Here is a 15,884-nt window from a genome sequence, read left to right as displayed (position 1 = left end):
AATGCATATTTTATTCACCCTAATCCCTTAAACCTAACCCCAACCCTACTGTCAGTGGAGAAATGTAATTTTAGATCGAAAATGCAACCTCTAAATTGCCCTCACCATCATTTCTATGAATTTGGCCAACCTAGTCTCATAGAATGAATGTTACTATTACGTTTTGCTGCAGTTTCCTGGTGAAATGAACACAAGAGGCGCTACAACAGCTGTGCTTTTTATACACTTTCACACAAGTCACAGGTACTATGGCTGTTTATGACTTTATAAACACTTTTTTTTTTTCAATCTATTACTTACACCCAGAAGCTTACTCTTGTAGCTCACCTGATAGAGTGTTGGACTTTGGACTGAAAGACCGAGCCTCGAGCCCAGTCAAGGATGCTCGAAACAAAAGTTAAGCGAAAGTGCCATGAAGCAACACAAAATAGCATGGTTGCTTCAGTAAATGTTCTTTTCATGTCGGATTTGCTTTTAAAACACTATCAGTTAGGTTTAGGCTAAAGTTTTAGGTTAGGGAGGTAAGTTTTTCTCCTTAAAACCTTGTCTGATTATAACGTCATTTCACTTACTTTTGGCGCCCCTCGCTGGACATTTCACTTGGAAACTGCAGCAAAACGTGTAATGAAGCACATAATTTTGGTTTGAAAAAATGTTGACAGTGTCATGTACATTTTATGAGATCATGCTTGTCGATTTCAGGGTATATGAAAATACTGAAACAACATGGATTTCCCATGTGACAATGTTAAAACCTAAGTATTAAACTTCTACAATTCATTAAGCTCAAACTACTAGACTCCCTTAAAAATTTGTTTTGTAGATAGTTTCAGCCTTAAGTTTAAGAAATTTAGAACAAAAAGTTTAAAAATCTTCCAGTGACACATTGATAGAATGCTCAGCATTCAAAATGTGACAACTACATCATTGCAATATTTTCATACTGAATTGCGATTGGCCTTCTTTCATTCATCTGTTTTCATACTGAATTTTCTTCCTTATATATTTCACCATTTATAGACACCTATATGCTACACAGTGACTGTGGTGATCCTTGTGTGCAGCCAACAGAAAGCAAGACCCACGCACATGCTCAGACAATGGTGAAGTGCCTCTGATGCAGCCTTTTTATTTACACAGAACCAAAGTATAAAACCTAAGCTTAACTAAAACTTCAAGGGGTGCTAGGACCAAACACGTTATGGCATTAAAAAAGCTATACACATCACAACGAATGTTCTTTTTGTTGTGTCTAGCTTTTTTAATGCCAATTTGTTCGGTTTACAACCGTGTCTCAAGATACCTGCATTCTTGAGACACATTTGTAAATGTTGCAGTGCTCCTGTGTGAGATGATAAATAATCAGCAAGACATGGTGCAACTGTCAAAGAAGTCTGTCTAAAAGTGCAGATGGACAAATACCCATTCTGTGTGAATGGCCCCTAACACTATTCTTTAGCAACCTTGCAAGTATTGATATTTTCTTGAGGAAATGCAAATGTATTTAATATATCCATTTACATTTTTTTTATATTTACAGCTTGTCTTTGCATATACATAATGTACAATATGCATAAATTCTAACAATGTTTTGTCCATTGGGGTTCTATATTACTAGATTAATTGTACCTGCTCTGGGAAGCCATCCATACTCTTCTGGCCTTTAGTCTGGATAAAGCAGCGGGCACTCTGTGGCCGGGGGCTGGTGGTGGTAATGGGCATAGGCAGAGGTGACTGGTACTGCTGAATAGATACCTTGTTGATGGCCCCCTCATACTGCTGGTCACGGGCCGTCCGGTGGGGTGGGTTGGCTGAGGTCATCATCATAGTCTGTTGTTGATGGGGATTGTGATTGTGAACGCCAGGCTGTAGGCAAACACCAGACTAATGTTTAATGATATTGTAAAGTAGAGTTCATATAATTTACATTCAGAGCCAAGTAAGATTCTAGAAAGTGCTTCTGGATCAGTACATGAAAAACAACACCAGATGTATTAGCTACACAGGACACGAATGGCATTTTGTGTTTACTAATTGATGTATTAATTTAATTCTCACTACATATTTTCATAAAACTGTCATATGTCATGCTCATACTTTCAACAAAAGCAATATAAACTGTATTGCTTGACAACCTTAAGACGTTCACTGACAGACTGAGGTTGCTAAGGAGACAGGAACACAGCGTTGTGAAAATGAATCACGACAGCAGGTAGTAATTAACCATGGCATTTGAAAAAATTTACTTTGCAATCACGATACAACAGAGATGTCTCTCTCACAGAGATTAGGTTAAGCCAAAGGAAACTAAAGAGTAGAACATGACAGGGTTAAATATTGTAGACAAGTGGGTGTCTTTCTAAAACAAAAATGATTGTGGAAATAATAAAAGTATAATGAGATCTAGACAAATGCACTGAATCATTTCAGTCTGGCATGGCTTAAAAAAGAAGGAAAGTTTTACCATAATTGCTGACAATTTACTTTATTTAACCATGACCAGTTAGTGTCTTTTTACATTGTATTATTCAGGGTTGCTGCACAGTTTTTAAAATCAAATTTAAGACTTTTTGAGACCTTTTTAAAGACCTGAACAAATAAAATGAATAGCTTTGATCTGATAAATTTGATTAATAGCATGGAACTTTTAACTTTAAAGGCACTTTAACTTTGAAATACACCAAGAACTCTTATTTTGAAATGTTTGCGCTTCACTGCTTCCAGCTGCTCATTCAAACAGATAAGGGAAATAAAATGTGCACTCCTACAATAATCTACAATGTATTACAATATAAACAAAAGTAAACATTGTCATATTTCATCAAAACTATATCATCATCAACAACAGTTGATCTTTAGTGATAGCTTGTCATAAATGTCCGATATGGCTTAATGATTGTGAACTGCTCTTCAAAAGCAGGAAACACTCACAAACCCCCATGTGCTTGGACAAAATACAGTGCAGCGTTTTCACTTTAAAGGATGCAGCGCATGCATTTATTTAATTAAATAGTATTCTTTTTAAGTTTGTTAATCACATTTGGTCATATTATGATTCCTGTCTTTCTGCCCCCAAATTTAAGACCTCTATAAATTATAATTAAGACTTTTTATGACCTTAAATTTGAGAAAAATGAATTCAAGACATTTTAAGACTTTTTAAAGATCCGCGGGAACCCTGTTATTACTTCAGTTTCTTGGACGGGATGTGCTGTAAATGTAACATTTCTTGTACCTCCACAGCTAAAAATAAAGCACCATTTAGAGTGCAACTGTAGTTCCGGAAATAAAAATCTTATACTCCACTGAGAAATACATTTTTAACAATAATGTATAAAACTTTCGAGATTGTTTTTTTGTTTTTTTCTCCCAATTTGGAATGCCCAATTCCCACTTCTTAGTAGGTCCTCGTAGTGGTGCGGTTACTCACCTCAATCCAGGTGGTGGAGGACAAGTCTCAGTTGCCTCCACTTCTGAGACTGTCAATCCACGCATCTTATCACGTGCATGACACCGCGGAGACTCCACGTGAAGGCTCATGCTATCCTCTGCGATCCACGCGCCCCATTGAGAGCGAGAACCACTAATTGTGACCACGAGGAGGTTACCCCATGTGACTTTACCCTCCCTAGCAATCAGGCCAATTTGGTTGCTTAGGAGACCTGGCTGGAGTCACGCAGCACACCCTGGATTCAAACTCACGACTCCAGGGGCGGTAGTCAGCGTCAATACTCACTGAGCTACCCAGGCCCCCGAGCTTCAAGATTGTTAAGAGATGATGATATATGCTTCTGTAAAAGCAACAAATTAGTTGATTTCTGCTTTATAAAAAAAAATTAAAAAAATGTTGAATTGATTGTTGAATTCCCAGTTAAGAACTACACTACCCATAATCTTGAGGAGAGATCCACATATCAGAAAAGCCCCTGTCCTCCTTGCCCAGTAGGTGGCAATATGCACAAATAATGCGAATCACCAAAAACAAAAGAAGAAGAATGTGAAAGTGAATGTGGGCATTGATAGTAGAAAAAGGACTTCAATATTGATCTGTTTCTCACCCACACCTATCATATTGCTTCTGACTATATGGATTTAAACATTGAAGACTTATGGATTACTCTTATGGTGCCTTTATGTGCTTTTTGGACCTTCAAAATATTGGTACCCATTCACTTGCAATGTGAGGACCTACAGAGCTGAGAATTTCTTCTAAATTCTCTCTCTACACTCTCTAATTACTTATATATTTGTATGCATTTAGAATTTTTATTTGATTAGGTTCGCTATAACCAATCAGTGACCAATCAGTGTCATTGGAAAAATAAAATAAAAATAATCGCCGTTGTCAAAAAATCTACACTTTACCTTTTTCATGATGTTCATGTTCTCTGGTGGCACATCTCTTCGACCCAGTGAATACGGGGCCCACTGGCTAGTTGGGGAAACCACCTCTTGTCCATTATCTAAAATATTGCTCTGTTGTGTAGGTGTCTGTGAAGAATATAATGCTGTCAGCAACTTATGATGCAAGGAGTTTTCAGAACAGTGGTCTGAAAGGATAATGCTATGTGCTTGTTTTTTAAGACACTTTCTTGAAATTGTAATTATAAGCTGAATTTTTTAAGAGTATCCTTGCCATTCTTTTCCCTACAATGAAAATGAACAAGGACTCGAGCTGTCAAGCTTCAAAACAACAACAAAAAAGCACCATAAAGGTATCGTAAAAGTGGTCCATATGAATCGTGTGCTATATTCCAAGTCTTCAGAAATTATATGCAAGGAACAGATGTAAAAAGTGAGATGTTATTCACTGATAATCTTCCCCTCCAGTGAGCTGATAAATTGGGAACCGCTGCGACCGGATCATTTAGTGGGTTGAACTCCAGAATTGGATCAGTCCGATTTGTGAATAAACATTTAGATTGTGAACAGGATCAATCGATTCAATAAAAAGATTAAAATGAGCAGTTCATTAACAAATCAGATATCTTCTCTCATGAACATGGAAATAGGGAGCAAGCTTAGATGTGAAGATTTTCTGTGATAACGGCTAAGATTTTGGTTTGTTCCTCACACAATCGATATGACTTTAGTACAATTAGAATATAGCACACAAATCATATGGACCACTTTAATGGTAATTTTATGGTGCTTTGTCATTTGGGGCCTGACAGCCCCATTCCTCATTCACTTTCATTGAAATGTGATCAAGATATTCTTCAGTAATTCATCTTTTGTATTCCACGGAATTAAAAACAGGTTTGGAATGACATGAGTGTGAGTTTGTAACTAGCACTGGTTTCACCATACCTTTATAAATGTTTGACTGTGTATTACAGTACTTAAGAGAGAGGGAGAGATGCAACAAGAAGTCATTTCCAACTTGGTCTCATAGAATCATGTTACTACACCTAGATTTTTGCTAAATGATCTTAACGTGGCTCGTGGTACATATCGCAGCAGTTTCCTAGTGAAATAAACACTAGAGACGCTACAACAACGACCTTTATTCACGTTTACACAAATAACATGTAAAACTGCAGATTGTCAGTTCATAAACACTTTTTGCTCTGTTCCTCACACAATGCTACAGTATCTTATGACATTAAAACACTTTTACTATAGCAAATGATATGTAAGGCGATATATTTTAATGTTTGCATTACCTAACCAACTACACTTACAAGCTTATTCAAGTGTGGTCAAGTTAAACGGTAGCTCAACTGGTATAACGCTGCACTTGCAATGTGAAGGACAAGTCCAGAAGAGCACAAGAGTCAACACGTGAGTCAAAAGTATCATAAAAACACCACAGAATGACGTGGTTGCTTCAGCAATTGTGTTTATCATCTCACATGTGCTTTTATTACATTATCGGTTAGGTTTAAGTTTAGGGTGGGGAGGTAGGTTTTATTGTTTAAAACTTGATAGAAACTTAAAGGGATAGTTCACCCAAAAATGAAAATTCCATCATCATTTAATCACTCTCATGCCATCCCAGATGTGTATTACTTTCTTTCTTCTGTTGAACATAAACAATAATTTTTAGAAGAATATCTGAGCTCTGTAGGTCCTCACAATGCAAGTGAATGGGTACCAACATTTTGAAGCTCCAAAAAGCACATACAGGAAGTGAAAAAGTTATCAATAAGACTCCAGTGGTTAAATCCATGTCTTCAGAAGTGATATGATAGATATGATAGGCATGGGTGAGAAACATCAATATTCAAGTCTTTTTTTTTTTTTTTTTACAATAAATTCTCCTCCCTGCCCAGTAGGTGGCGATATGCACAAAAATGTGAATCACCAAAAACAAAAGAAGAAGAATGTGAAATTGAAAGTGACTTAAATATTGATTTGTTTCTCACCCACACCTATCATATCACTTCTAAAGTTATGGATTTAACCACTTGAGTCTTATGGATTTTTTTTATGCAGCTTTTATATGCTTTTTTGACCTTCAAAATTTTTATACCCATTCACTTGCATTGTGAGGACCTACAGAGCTGAGATATTCTTCTAAAAATCTTAATTTGTGTTCAGCAGAAGAAAGAAAGTCATACACATCTGGGATGGCATGAGGGTGGGTACATGATGAGAGAATTTTCATTTTGAGGTGAACTGTCCTTTTAAAACCTGACATTTAACTAGCTTTTAGAGCAACATAGTGAACATTTCAACTCAGAATGGCCATGATACGTGTGATGAACCACATAATTTCATTTGGCAAAAATGTCGTCACATTCACGTAATTTTCATGAGATCAGGCTTGTCATTTCATAATTCGTCAGCATCTTTGTTGTCTGTCACAAATTGCCTTGTTCTGTGAGTTGAGGACAGAGGACAACTTTAGTGCATAGACTAAACACAAAGACTGAGCACATGCAACAGGAAACACCTAAATATGTTTTACATTACAGTGAAAGACAGTGTCTAGTCTGGAACTCAGAACAAGTGAATGGTTAAATTTGTGTTGAACTGTGAAATGTGTTAGATGTCCTGCCTTCATGTGTATTAGCTATGAAGCCATCTACATGCTTGTATACTTCAAAAAATTGACAAAATTAACATTTGCCAGATATACGCATTTACAATTTATAGTCTTTCTCTTCATGGAAAATTTACCAAAAATACTGATGACTCATCCTGCACTACAAAGATTCTTGTCCAATCAAATGCTCTCTCAAATGAGAATGTCTCTCCCCCTAATATCACCTGGTTCATGGCTGTGACATAAAAAAGCATATAACTTCCTGTTTCAATAGGAAATATGTCAACACAGGATAGTAAACTGTGCTCGTCAAGCCATTTCATGGGGTCTTTAATTGCCTTCAAAAAGACTATTAAAATGTATATAAGCTGGTACCTACAAAAATGTGCCAAAATAATTATATTACCATTGTTTTAGAAGTTAAAGCAGAAACTATTCAAATGAGAGATCTAAAAAGAAGGTCTTCGAGAAGAGATCTTTAAAAATATGTTCTATAAATGTTACTACTTCATGCTGAAACTGGGGCTGAATTTTCTTGATACTCACATTTGGTAGAGGTAGCCACTGAGTTGTTTGGTTTTCATGCTTTGTGTTATTGTAAAAGTTTATTGTCATGCTTCTGCTGGCATGCGGTGCAGCATAGCCTCCAGAGTACAGCATGCCGAAGTTTACTGTGTTGTGCTTAAGGACAGTGCTCTGATTGGAGGGAAACAATCACATGACATGAGTGAATGGGTGTGAGAGTGCCACACAGAAAGGTCAAAGGCTGTGGCTGGGGGGTACACTGGACTGCACCACACACACCGCTGTAACAGAGTGAGTAAGCTTGACAAACAGAACAACATTACTGCTGATGTGACACATTAGTGATACACAGAGGTTGCATTTACATATTAGCATAAACAGAAGTAAGCAAAACTGAATACATTTAGTGAACAATGAAGAATGCTGTAGTAGTGTATTCCACAAACACAGAAACAAAGCCTCACCACCAAACTGCACGACATTCAAAGTTGCATGTACTTAACTGGGTGAATCTCATGAAGAAATATCCTGGTCATATTTCACCCCAAAATCAAAAGAAAGAAAAAAATAAATTATATTTTGCATAATGAAACCTATGAAATCCATTTTTATGACCATTAAGATTTCTTGCATTGTGACAATTAATTTCATGACAAGTAAGCACGCTTTTTTCCCCAAAAATTCTCATCAAATTCTAATTACTGTAATACGAATAAAAACCTAATTCTTAATTCTGTAGTACAGCAAATAAAATGTACCTGATTTGATTCCTGTAAAGATTTTCACAACATAAATTAAACTACTTAGAAATACTACCATAATGTATACTTGTACATTTTATAAATTATTTTCACAATTTCAATAATATATATTTTTTGCATTACAGAAATGAAGAATGAGATTGTATGGGGGTGTGCCTTATTTTCAAGAAAATAATGTCACAAAGCAAATAAATAAATAAAATAAATTAAATTAAATGAAGATTCATTTTCTTTATGCAAAAGAGAATTTACTTTTTTAATTTTTTATTTTGGGTGTGAAGTATGACCGAGACATTTCCTGACAGTTTACATGAGATTCAGCCAACTGTTCATCTGGCTATACACTAATTAGTGGCCTTCAGTTAAGCTGTGTCCCTAATATGTAAAACAAACACAATGAGTTGTAGTTATTTAAATAATACAGTAATAAAGTCCTTGTTATTATAAAATCATATAAAGCACTTATTACATGGCGGCCTGGAATACTCGATTCTGATAGGTTAATGGTGCCATCTAGCGGTCTGTTATTGCTCTGCAACAACCGCAGCTCCATGTACCACACCGCTCATCTGGGGTCTGCCAGCCTCACTCCTGCTTCACTTAGCACTCTGCGATCTCTACAAGTCAGCTAATAAAATAATTTAACCTCAAATCAATGTTTCATTCATTTCAATTTCAATGCTGAATAATGAGGAGTCAGACGGTCATTTTCACAAAATAAATATCAACAGAACTCCAACGAAAACTGGAGGTGGATTTTAGCAGTTCAGCCATTTCTTTCTTCTCAAATTACATAATTTTAACGCAAATCATTATTTTATTTCCATGTATTTATTTATTTGTTTAGTAGCCATGTATTAAATGGGATAATGAAAAGTCAGCAGGTTGTTATCGCACAATAAACCCCGACAGGGTGATCAGGACCCCGATGCGAAGCAATGGAAGACTGTACATTATCCCTTACATTATACAGTATTGCACTGAGGTAGCAACTCGTTACTGAGATCTCCACAATTATTACCAGTGATAAACATGAGGGTCATACATTTTATTTAATCTTTCAGAAACCTGGACACATTTTATGTCTAAACTAACAAAAACTTTTGTAGAAGCTCTATATCAAGTACTGTACAGTATATTCTTGTTATCATGATTTGTTATCATAAAATTGTTTCACTAGAAATATAACAATGTACAACGAAGCTTGCTTACTCACCCGGTCTAGCCTCTTTGCTTCTATGTGTCTAAGCAGTTGTTGTCTCCAATCTACTGGCATTTTGGAGCTTGGGTCCTCTTGTTTTTGAGGAACTGGTCTCAGCTTCATGTCAGCTTCAGGGCTCTTTTCAGTGCATGTACTAAGATTGTAATCTGAAGGCATTTTCTCCAGCAGTGCAGCCATGGTGGGCCGGGCAGAGACTGGTCTTGCCTGAGATGACCCATATGTCTCTGTGCTGTAGCTTCGTGCAGACAGGGGGCGCCGCTGCGTCAGACTCTTGGTAGGGTAACCCATGATAGTCTTTTTGGGCTCTTGATAAGATGAGTAATCTTCTTCATACCTACCATTTCTCTTGTGGAACTGTGTGTCAGCAATGGTTGACAGGCTGTTCTGTTGTTCCAGCATGCTCTTGATCTGTTGCGGCCTGTTGTAGTGCTCTGCCAGCTGGAGCTCCTGGTTCTCAGCTACTCTGCGGAATAACGCCATCTCTGTTGAACTTACCAGAGAATCAGCTCGCCGCAGGAAGCCTGGCCTGGACCGCTGGGGTTGGGCAGATAGCTGTGGATTCAGAGCATCATCAGTGACCATGGACTGAGAAAATGAAAACATCTGTTCCATCGGTGGATAGCCCCGGTAGCCTCTTGGGCTTACAAGCTCCTTTGGTAATGTCTTTCCAGGTTGGTTGACATATTCAGGGGTGTTGGGGAATGGCGGAGGAACCCTCCTCTCTGCTTTCATAACATCCATGGCTCCTTGTGGGTTGAAGCTATGATCGAAATGGTAAACTTTCTTTGGGATGGCAGGCTTCTGCTGCTGAGAGCTTTTATTCGAACCATAGCAATCCAGATCATCGTCCAGCATGGGAGCTGATTGGCTCCGGGACATGCTTTGTTCCATAGGTATAGGGAGGTCTGCTCTATCAACACTTCCTTGATTTTCTATGCTAGAACTGTAGCAGTCCAAGGGGATGCTATAAACCTTGTAGGACCCAGTATCAATTTCATCTATGCTCTGTGATTTCCTAAATTTTGCTTTGACCTCCTTCATCATTGGCGAAAGTCTCTCAGAACTCTTGCTAACAACCATAGTGCTCCCTTTGCTTGGTTCACCTTTGTTTGGTCCACCCTGAACATGTGAAAAAAGGTTGGGATGACCTCGTCCCATCCCTGAGGCCGTAGAGTCAAGAAACCCCCAGGCTCCTGTTGAGGGGAAAGTGCCAGGCAGTTCTCCTATCTCCTGTTCGAAGTCCTTGCGGTCAGGGTTGGGACTGTTTGCTGGAGTAATTTCCAACTTGGAAGGGAAAGCTGTCCTGTCCTCAAAGGGACTGGGAGTCCTCGTCCAGTTCTGCCAGGGGTTAGAGGAAGGAGGCACTTCAGTTTCAGGGGTGGTGCGAACTGTGTGGAAAGTGTGTTGTGTTTGGTCAAGCTCTAAGGGAACTCCCACGATGCGCTCTTGTCTCATGAGAGGCCGTCGCCCGTGTGCTGTTGAGGCGCTTCGGGGCTTGGAGCCCAGCATGGGGTTGCCAGCACTGCTGCTTGGTGTGTCAAGAGGTGTCTCCTCTGCGACAAAACCTGTGTTATCGTAGTGGGGGGCATCGTTCCAGCTGTCAAAGGTATCGCTGAGTGGTCGCCTCTCACCTCGCTGCTGTAGCGTGCTGGAAGGTGGTGTTTCCCTCTGGCTCAGAAGTGGCTTGGTTTCAATGGGCTTTGGAAAAGACTGAGCCAGCCTGTGGAGATATTCAGATAAAATACATCTGAGATTTTATCTGGGCACTACATGGAAATAATCATGAACATAGACTTTGATGTACAGGTGATATTTAATAATACATAGTTCATAAGCTTAATTTAATACCACAAGTCAGTTAAAATTTGCTTATGTGCTTGTTGCTTGCTTTTGAGCAGATGCTTTTCATCCAAATTGATTTACAGTATAATAACTGCTGGCATAGTGCCCCATGAGTAACCTGAAATTAGTACTTTGCTCAAGGGCACAAAGGTGATATTGCAGGTTTGGAATCTCAGTAACTCTCGGGTTCCTTATTTGTTCCTACTTGGGACTGAATCTGCAACATTTGTGTAAACATTTCAGATTTATTCGGCAATCTAGAAAAAAACTTATTATACTATGTTAAGCAATAATTAAGTACATCTACAAAGACCACCTTTTGCTCTCTGTATTATGTTTTATTTTAACTGATGCAGAAGCACACAAGTTTTGACTAATACAATGTTGGGGACCAAATGTGAAAAAACTGTGCTTCCAACTCTCTAAATATATGTCTTTTAATTTGTGTTTGAATTACATAGTGCTGAGAAGTAAGACAAGTAATATCACAGTGGTTGACTGAAATGGCATGCTCATCAAACAGATTTTCTATATTTATCCAATTTTGCCCAAATAATACTTCTGAAAGGTTTTCAAAACAGAAATCTCTCAAAGAGCTCTTCTGAAGAACAGGAATTATTTGAAGTTCTTGAGGAGTACTAATATAACAACTTTTCCTTAGAGCAATGTATTTGCACTTTATAAAGATGCACTTTATTGAATATGATAGCAAGAGTCATACTACTGTCCATGACTTTTAGTGAGAGAACCATAAAGATGTGAGCTACACAGAGACACACTTTAGCAGAAATAAGAGGCCAAGTATTGAGCTCTGATTGCTATCAATAAGGCCACTTGGAAACAGAATTTGGTATCACTTTACAATAAGGTTCCATTCATTAACATTAGTTAATGTATTAGGTATCATGAACAAACAATGAACAATATTTTTTTTTTTAACTGCATTTATTAACCTTAGTTAATGTTAGTTCAAACTGGCAATTGTTAGTTCATGTTAGCTTAAAGTGCATTAACTAATGTTAACTAATACTTACAATAAGGTTCCATTCGTTAGCATTAGTTAATGCATTAGGCCTCATGAACAAACAATTAACAATACATGTTTTACATCATTTATTCATCTTTGTTAATGTTAGTTAAAAAAAAAACTATTGTTCATTGTTAGTTCATAGTGTATTAACTAATGTTAACAAATACAATGTTTGATTTTAAAAATGTATTACTACTGTGAAATAAACATAAACTAAGATTAATAAAAGATTAATAAGTATTGTTTATTGTTAGTTCATGTTAACTAATGTTGTTAACAAATGTTAACAAATGGAACCTTATTGTAAAGTGTTACCATATATGTTGAAACTAACATTAACCAAGATTAGTAAATGCTGTAAAAGTATTGTTCATTGTAAGTTCATGTTAACTTATGTTGTTAAGTAATGTTAACAAATGGAACCTTATTGTAAAGTGTTACCCAGAATTATTTTCATGTTAATGACTACTTCTAGAAATGTAAACAAGCACCTTCAGTATAATAAAAAAACAAATAACAACAACATCACTGTCATAATGAGACACTTCTGCATGCCCATTCAAGGGGTTATGAACCAATTAAACTCTGGTTAGATCTAGAGCAGTCTTTACACTGCAATGGAAGCCAAGCCGCATTTAAAACAGCATATATTACAGGGTCCAAAAGTCTGAGGCTACATTTCAAATATGTGATTACCTTTTTCATTTAAACCTAAAATTAAACAAAGTTTTGTGACAAAATACAACAGTAAACATGACTTGTTATAATAATGAATTTGGACTATTGCCAGATATGTTAGTCAGATTATAGCAAAAACAAGCTTAATGGAACTCTGACACAACATCAGTTTTGGGCCAACCAAAAGTCAGAAAGCTGGACAACTAAACTTAATGGATCGACTGTTGTGTCATATGAGTGGACAGATGATCCATTAGTTGATATAAATAAATAGTGGCAGTGATTCAATTTTTGCCAACCTGTTGGTCCAGTGCATCTGTGGTGGGCCCTCTTTCCCAGAGGTTTGCAGGTTACTGACATTTCCTGGTGGGTTTGAGGAACCAGATGATCCCTGGGAAGGTGAGTAGTCGGAATAAGTGGCAGATGATCCACTGTTGTTCATACAATGCATTTTCTCTGGCTCAGACTCATCAGTGGATTCTAAATGCATTTAAAAATCAAGGTTAGTGAGGATTCACTGTGTAAAATCAGGTTAAATGCATGAACAACAGCATAAACCCCAGTTATTGTGGATTTTATCTTTATTTAGAAGAGAGAACAGCAAGAGAGAAAAAGGGATTTCTTGAAAAATAGAAAAATCCTTGAGGCATCTAACAGTTAAATGATCCCTAATGTCAGTTAAAATTCTAAGCTGATAGAGCTGATTAACATAAGAACAAACTCAAGCAAGAGATGATTAGAAGATACACCTAGAAAGATGAACTCTTGAGTTTAGCTTCTACTGCCTTTTTAGCTTCTACTTTCTCACTAACCTTTTTTTTCCTTGCCCAGCAACACAACCTTTGGCTTGTACATAGGGGGCTCTACCAAAGTTGGCCTCATGTCAGAAATGCGGATATCATTAGGGGAGCCTCCCATGGAATCCTGTAAAAAACAAGGATCAAATTCTCAGTAAATTAAAAACTATACAACAAGATTGAAAAACCAGGAACAAGCACATTGGGGTATGTGTTTTCCTGCAATCAAATTAAAATATTTTCATTTAAAAACCTAGTTTCGCAGGTCAAATCGAACTACACAAATTGTTAGTATTAAAACCAAGTGACATTTTAATCCAATTTAAGGTTACACTGTCAAAAATAAAAATAAATGTAAATTAAAAAAAATATATTTTCTTTAAAATGTCAAAATTGACAGTTATTTTGATAAGTGTTGATAACAAGTGCATACACTGTAGATGGATTATAAATCATTATATGATGTGTACAGTAAAATGCCTGTACAAAACCTGTGAAATGTAGCTAATATTTAGGTTTTGAAAGTTAAAGACTTTAATTTTGGGATGAGTCAGTCATCAGCATTTATTTCTGTATTTTTCAATCCCTTATTACATTACAGTGACAGTTATGGTTATAAAACGCAAACATTCACCCCAAATGACCTCCAGGTTCAACAAAACTAAAGCTGAGAAATGTATTAGAAGAAACAGAGTGTGAACTCACACCTCAACATCAAGTTGAGAGTCATCATTAGTAATATATAGACTGTTATGATTCACATGCCTTGTCCTGGCTTGTCTGGTCAAATACCACAGGAGCAAATCAGCAGCTTCCATCTCCCTCGCAACTGTCTATGGCAAAACTCACACCTCTCAGACCTTACTATACATCAGCGGGCTGGCTCACACAACCGACAGCAGAGCAAGAGAGGACTCACACATCAGACATAGTTCCTTTCCCCTTCTCTGCCTTCATCTTTTCTCTTATCCAGTATTTTTTCTTCATTGCACTCTCACAACAGGTCATAGAAACATTGTACTGCTTTCCTGTGGCTGTGTAAATTGATGTGGAAAACTGACGCAAAAGCTGATGTACGTGCCGTTACGCTGGAAACTGACAGACTGGGAGTTTCACCTCTTGGTGTTTGCAAATCTTTAATATTTTACTTTATTATGGGAAACAAACCCATACATGTTTTTAACAAATTTTCCGTCCAAGAGCGTAGCATCCATTATAACTTTATGACAAATTTCTAAGTTCTTCCCCCTTCCACTTTTTGGGACAAAATCATAATATTTTAAGAGTTTCATTCTATGGGGCCTGGGTAGCTCAGTGGTAAAGATGCTGGCTACCACTCCTGGAGTTCGCTAGTTCAAATCCCAGGGTGTGCTGAGTGACTCCAGCCAGGTCTCCTAAGCAACCAAATTGGCCCGGTTGCTAGGGAGGGTCGAGTCACATGGGGTAACCTCCTCGTGATCGCCATAATGTGGTTCGTTCTCAGTGGGGCACGTGGTGAGTTGAGCATGGATGCCGCAGTGGATGGCGTGAAGCCTCCACATGCGCTATGTCTCCATGGCAACACGCTCAACAAGCCACGTGATAAGATGCACGGGTTGATCTCAGATGCGGAGGCACCTGGGATTCATCCTCTGCCACCCGGACTGAGGTGAATCACTACACGACCATGAGGACTTAAAAAAAAAAAAAAAAAGAGTTTCATTTTGCTTGGGCACGGTGTGAAGAAATAATGGGGACAGCCACTTAAAATGACAACTTTAAGACAAAGCAGAAGTCCTAGGCCTTTGCAAACTGGTAGTGTCACCAGTGGATGAATGTGTAAGCGGTAATCCTAATTATCAACATCTGGTTTTCAGTAAATCAGATAGGAATACTGTGCAAATGTGATATGTGATATAATTAATATTCATCACATGATCACATTCACAACATAGAGCTTTGATCAACAGTATAAAACTAAAAGAATAAAAACTGTTGATCAAAGCTCTATGTTGTGCCCCCTTCCACTTTTCAAGTCGTCCTACACACCTGTTCACCC

The 15,884-nt window shown here is 37.6% G+C and overlaps 1 protein-coding gene across 13 annotated transcripts in view; it reads right to left on the bottom strand.

The window, feature by feature from the left end:
* Positions 1–15,884, bottom strand: part of LOC127445609 (leucine-rich repeat-containing protein 7-like) — a 218,175-nt gene that overhangs the window by 6,747 nt on the left and 195,544 nt on the right. For 8 of the 13 annotated variants that reach the window (XM_051705753.1, XM_051705754.1, XM_051705748.1 and 5 more), the window contains 6 exons: positions 13,862–13,973; positions 13,349–13,529; positions 9,494–11,219; positions 7,538–7,687; positions 4,366–4,491; positions 1,630–1,866 (listed from right to left, as the gene is read on the bottom strand). In XM_051705753.1, the coding sequence (XP_051561713.1) occupies positions 1,630–1,866; positions 4,366–4,491; positions 7,538–7,687; positions 9,494–11,219; positions 13,349–13,529; positions 13,862–13,973 (2,532 nt within the window). The remainder of the gene's footprint in view (positions 1–1,629; positions 1,867–4,365; positions 4,492–7,537; positions 7,688–9,493; positions 11,220–13,348; positions 13,530–13,861; positions 13,974–15,884) is intronic. The other 5 variants (XM_051705756.1, XM_051705760.1, XM_051705757.1 and 2 more) reach the window with 3 other exon arrangements.

This window comes from Myxocyprinus asiaticus, chromosome 9 (genome assembly GCF_019703515.2).
Source record: "Myxocyprinus asiaticus isolate MX2 ecotype Aquarium Trade chromosome 9, UBuf_Myxa_2, whole genome shotgun sequence".
Classification (NCBI taxonomy): Eukaryota; Metazoa; Chordata; class Actinopteri; order Cypriniformes; family Catostomidae; genus Myxocyprinus; species Myxocyprinus asiaticus.
The sequence above is the reverse complement of the archived record's forward strand: the minus strand, read 5'-3'. Positions and strand labels throughout refer to the sequence as shown.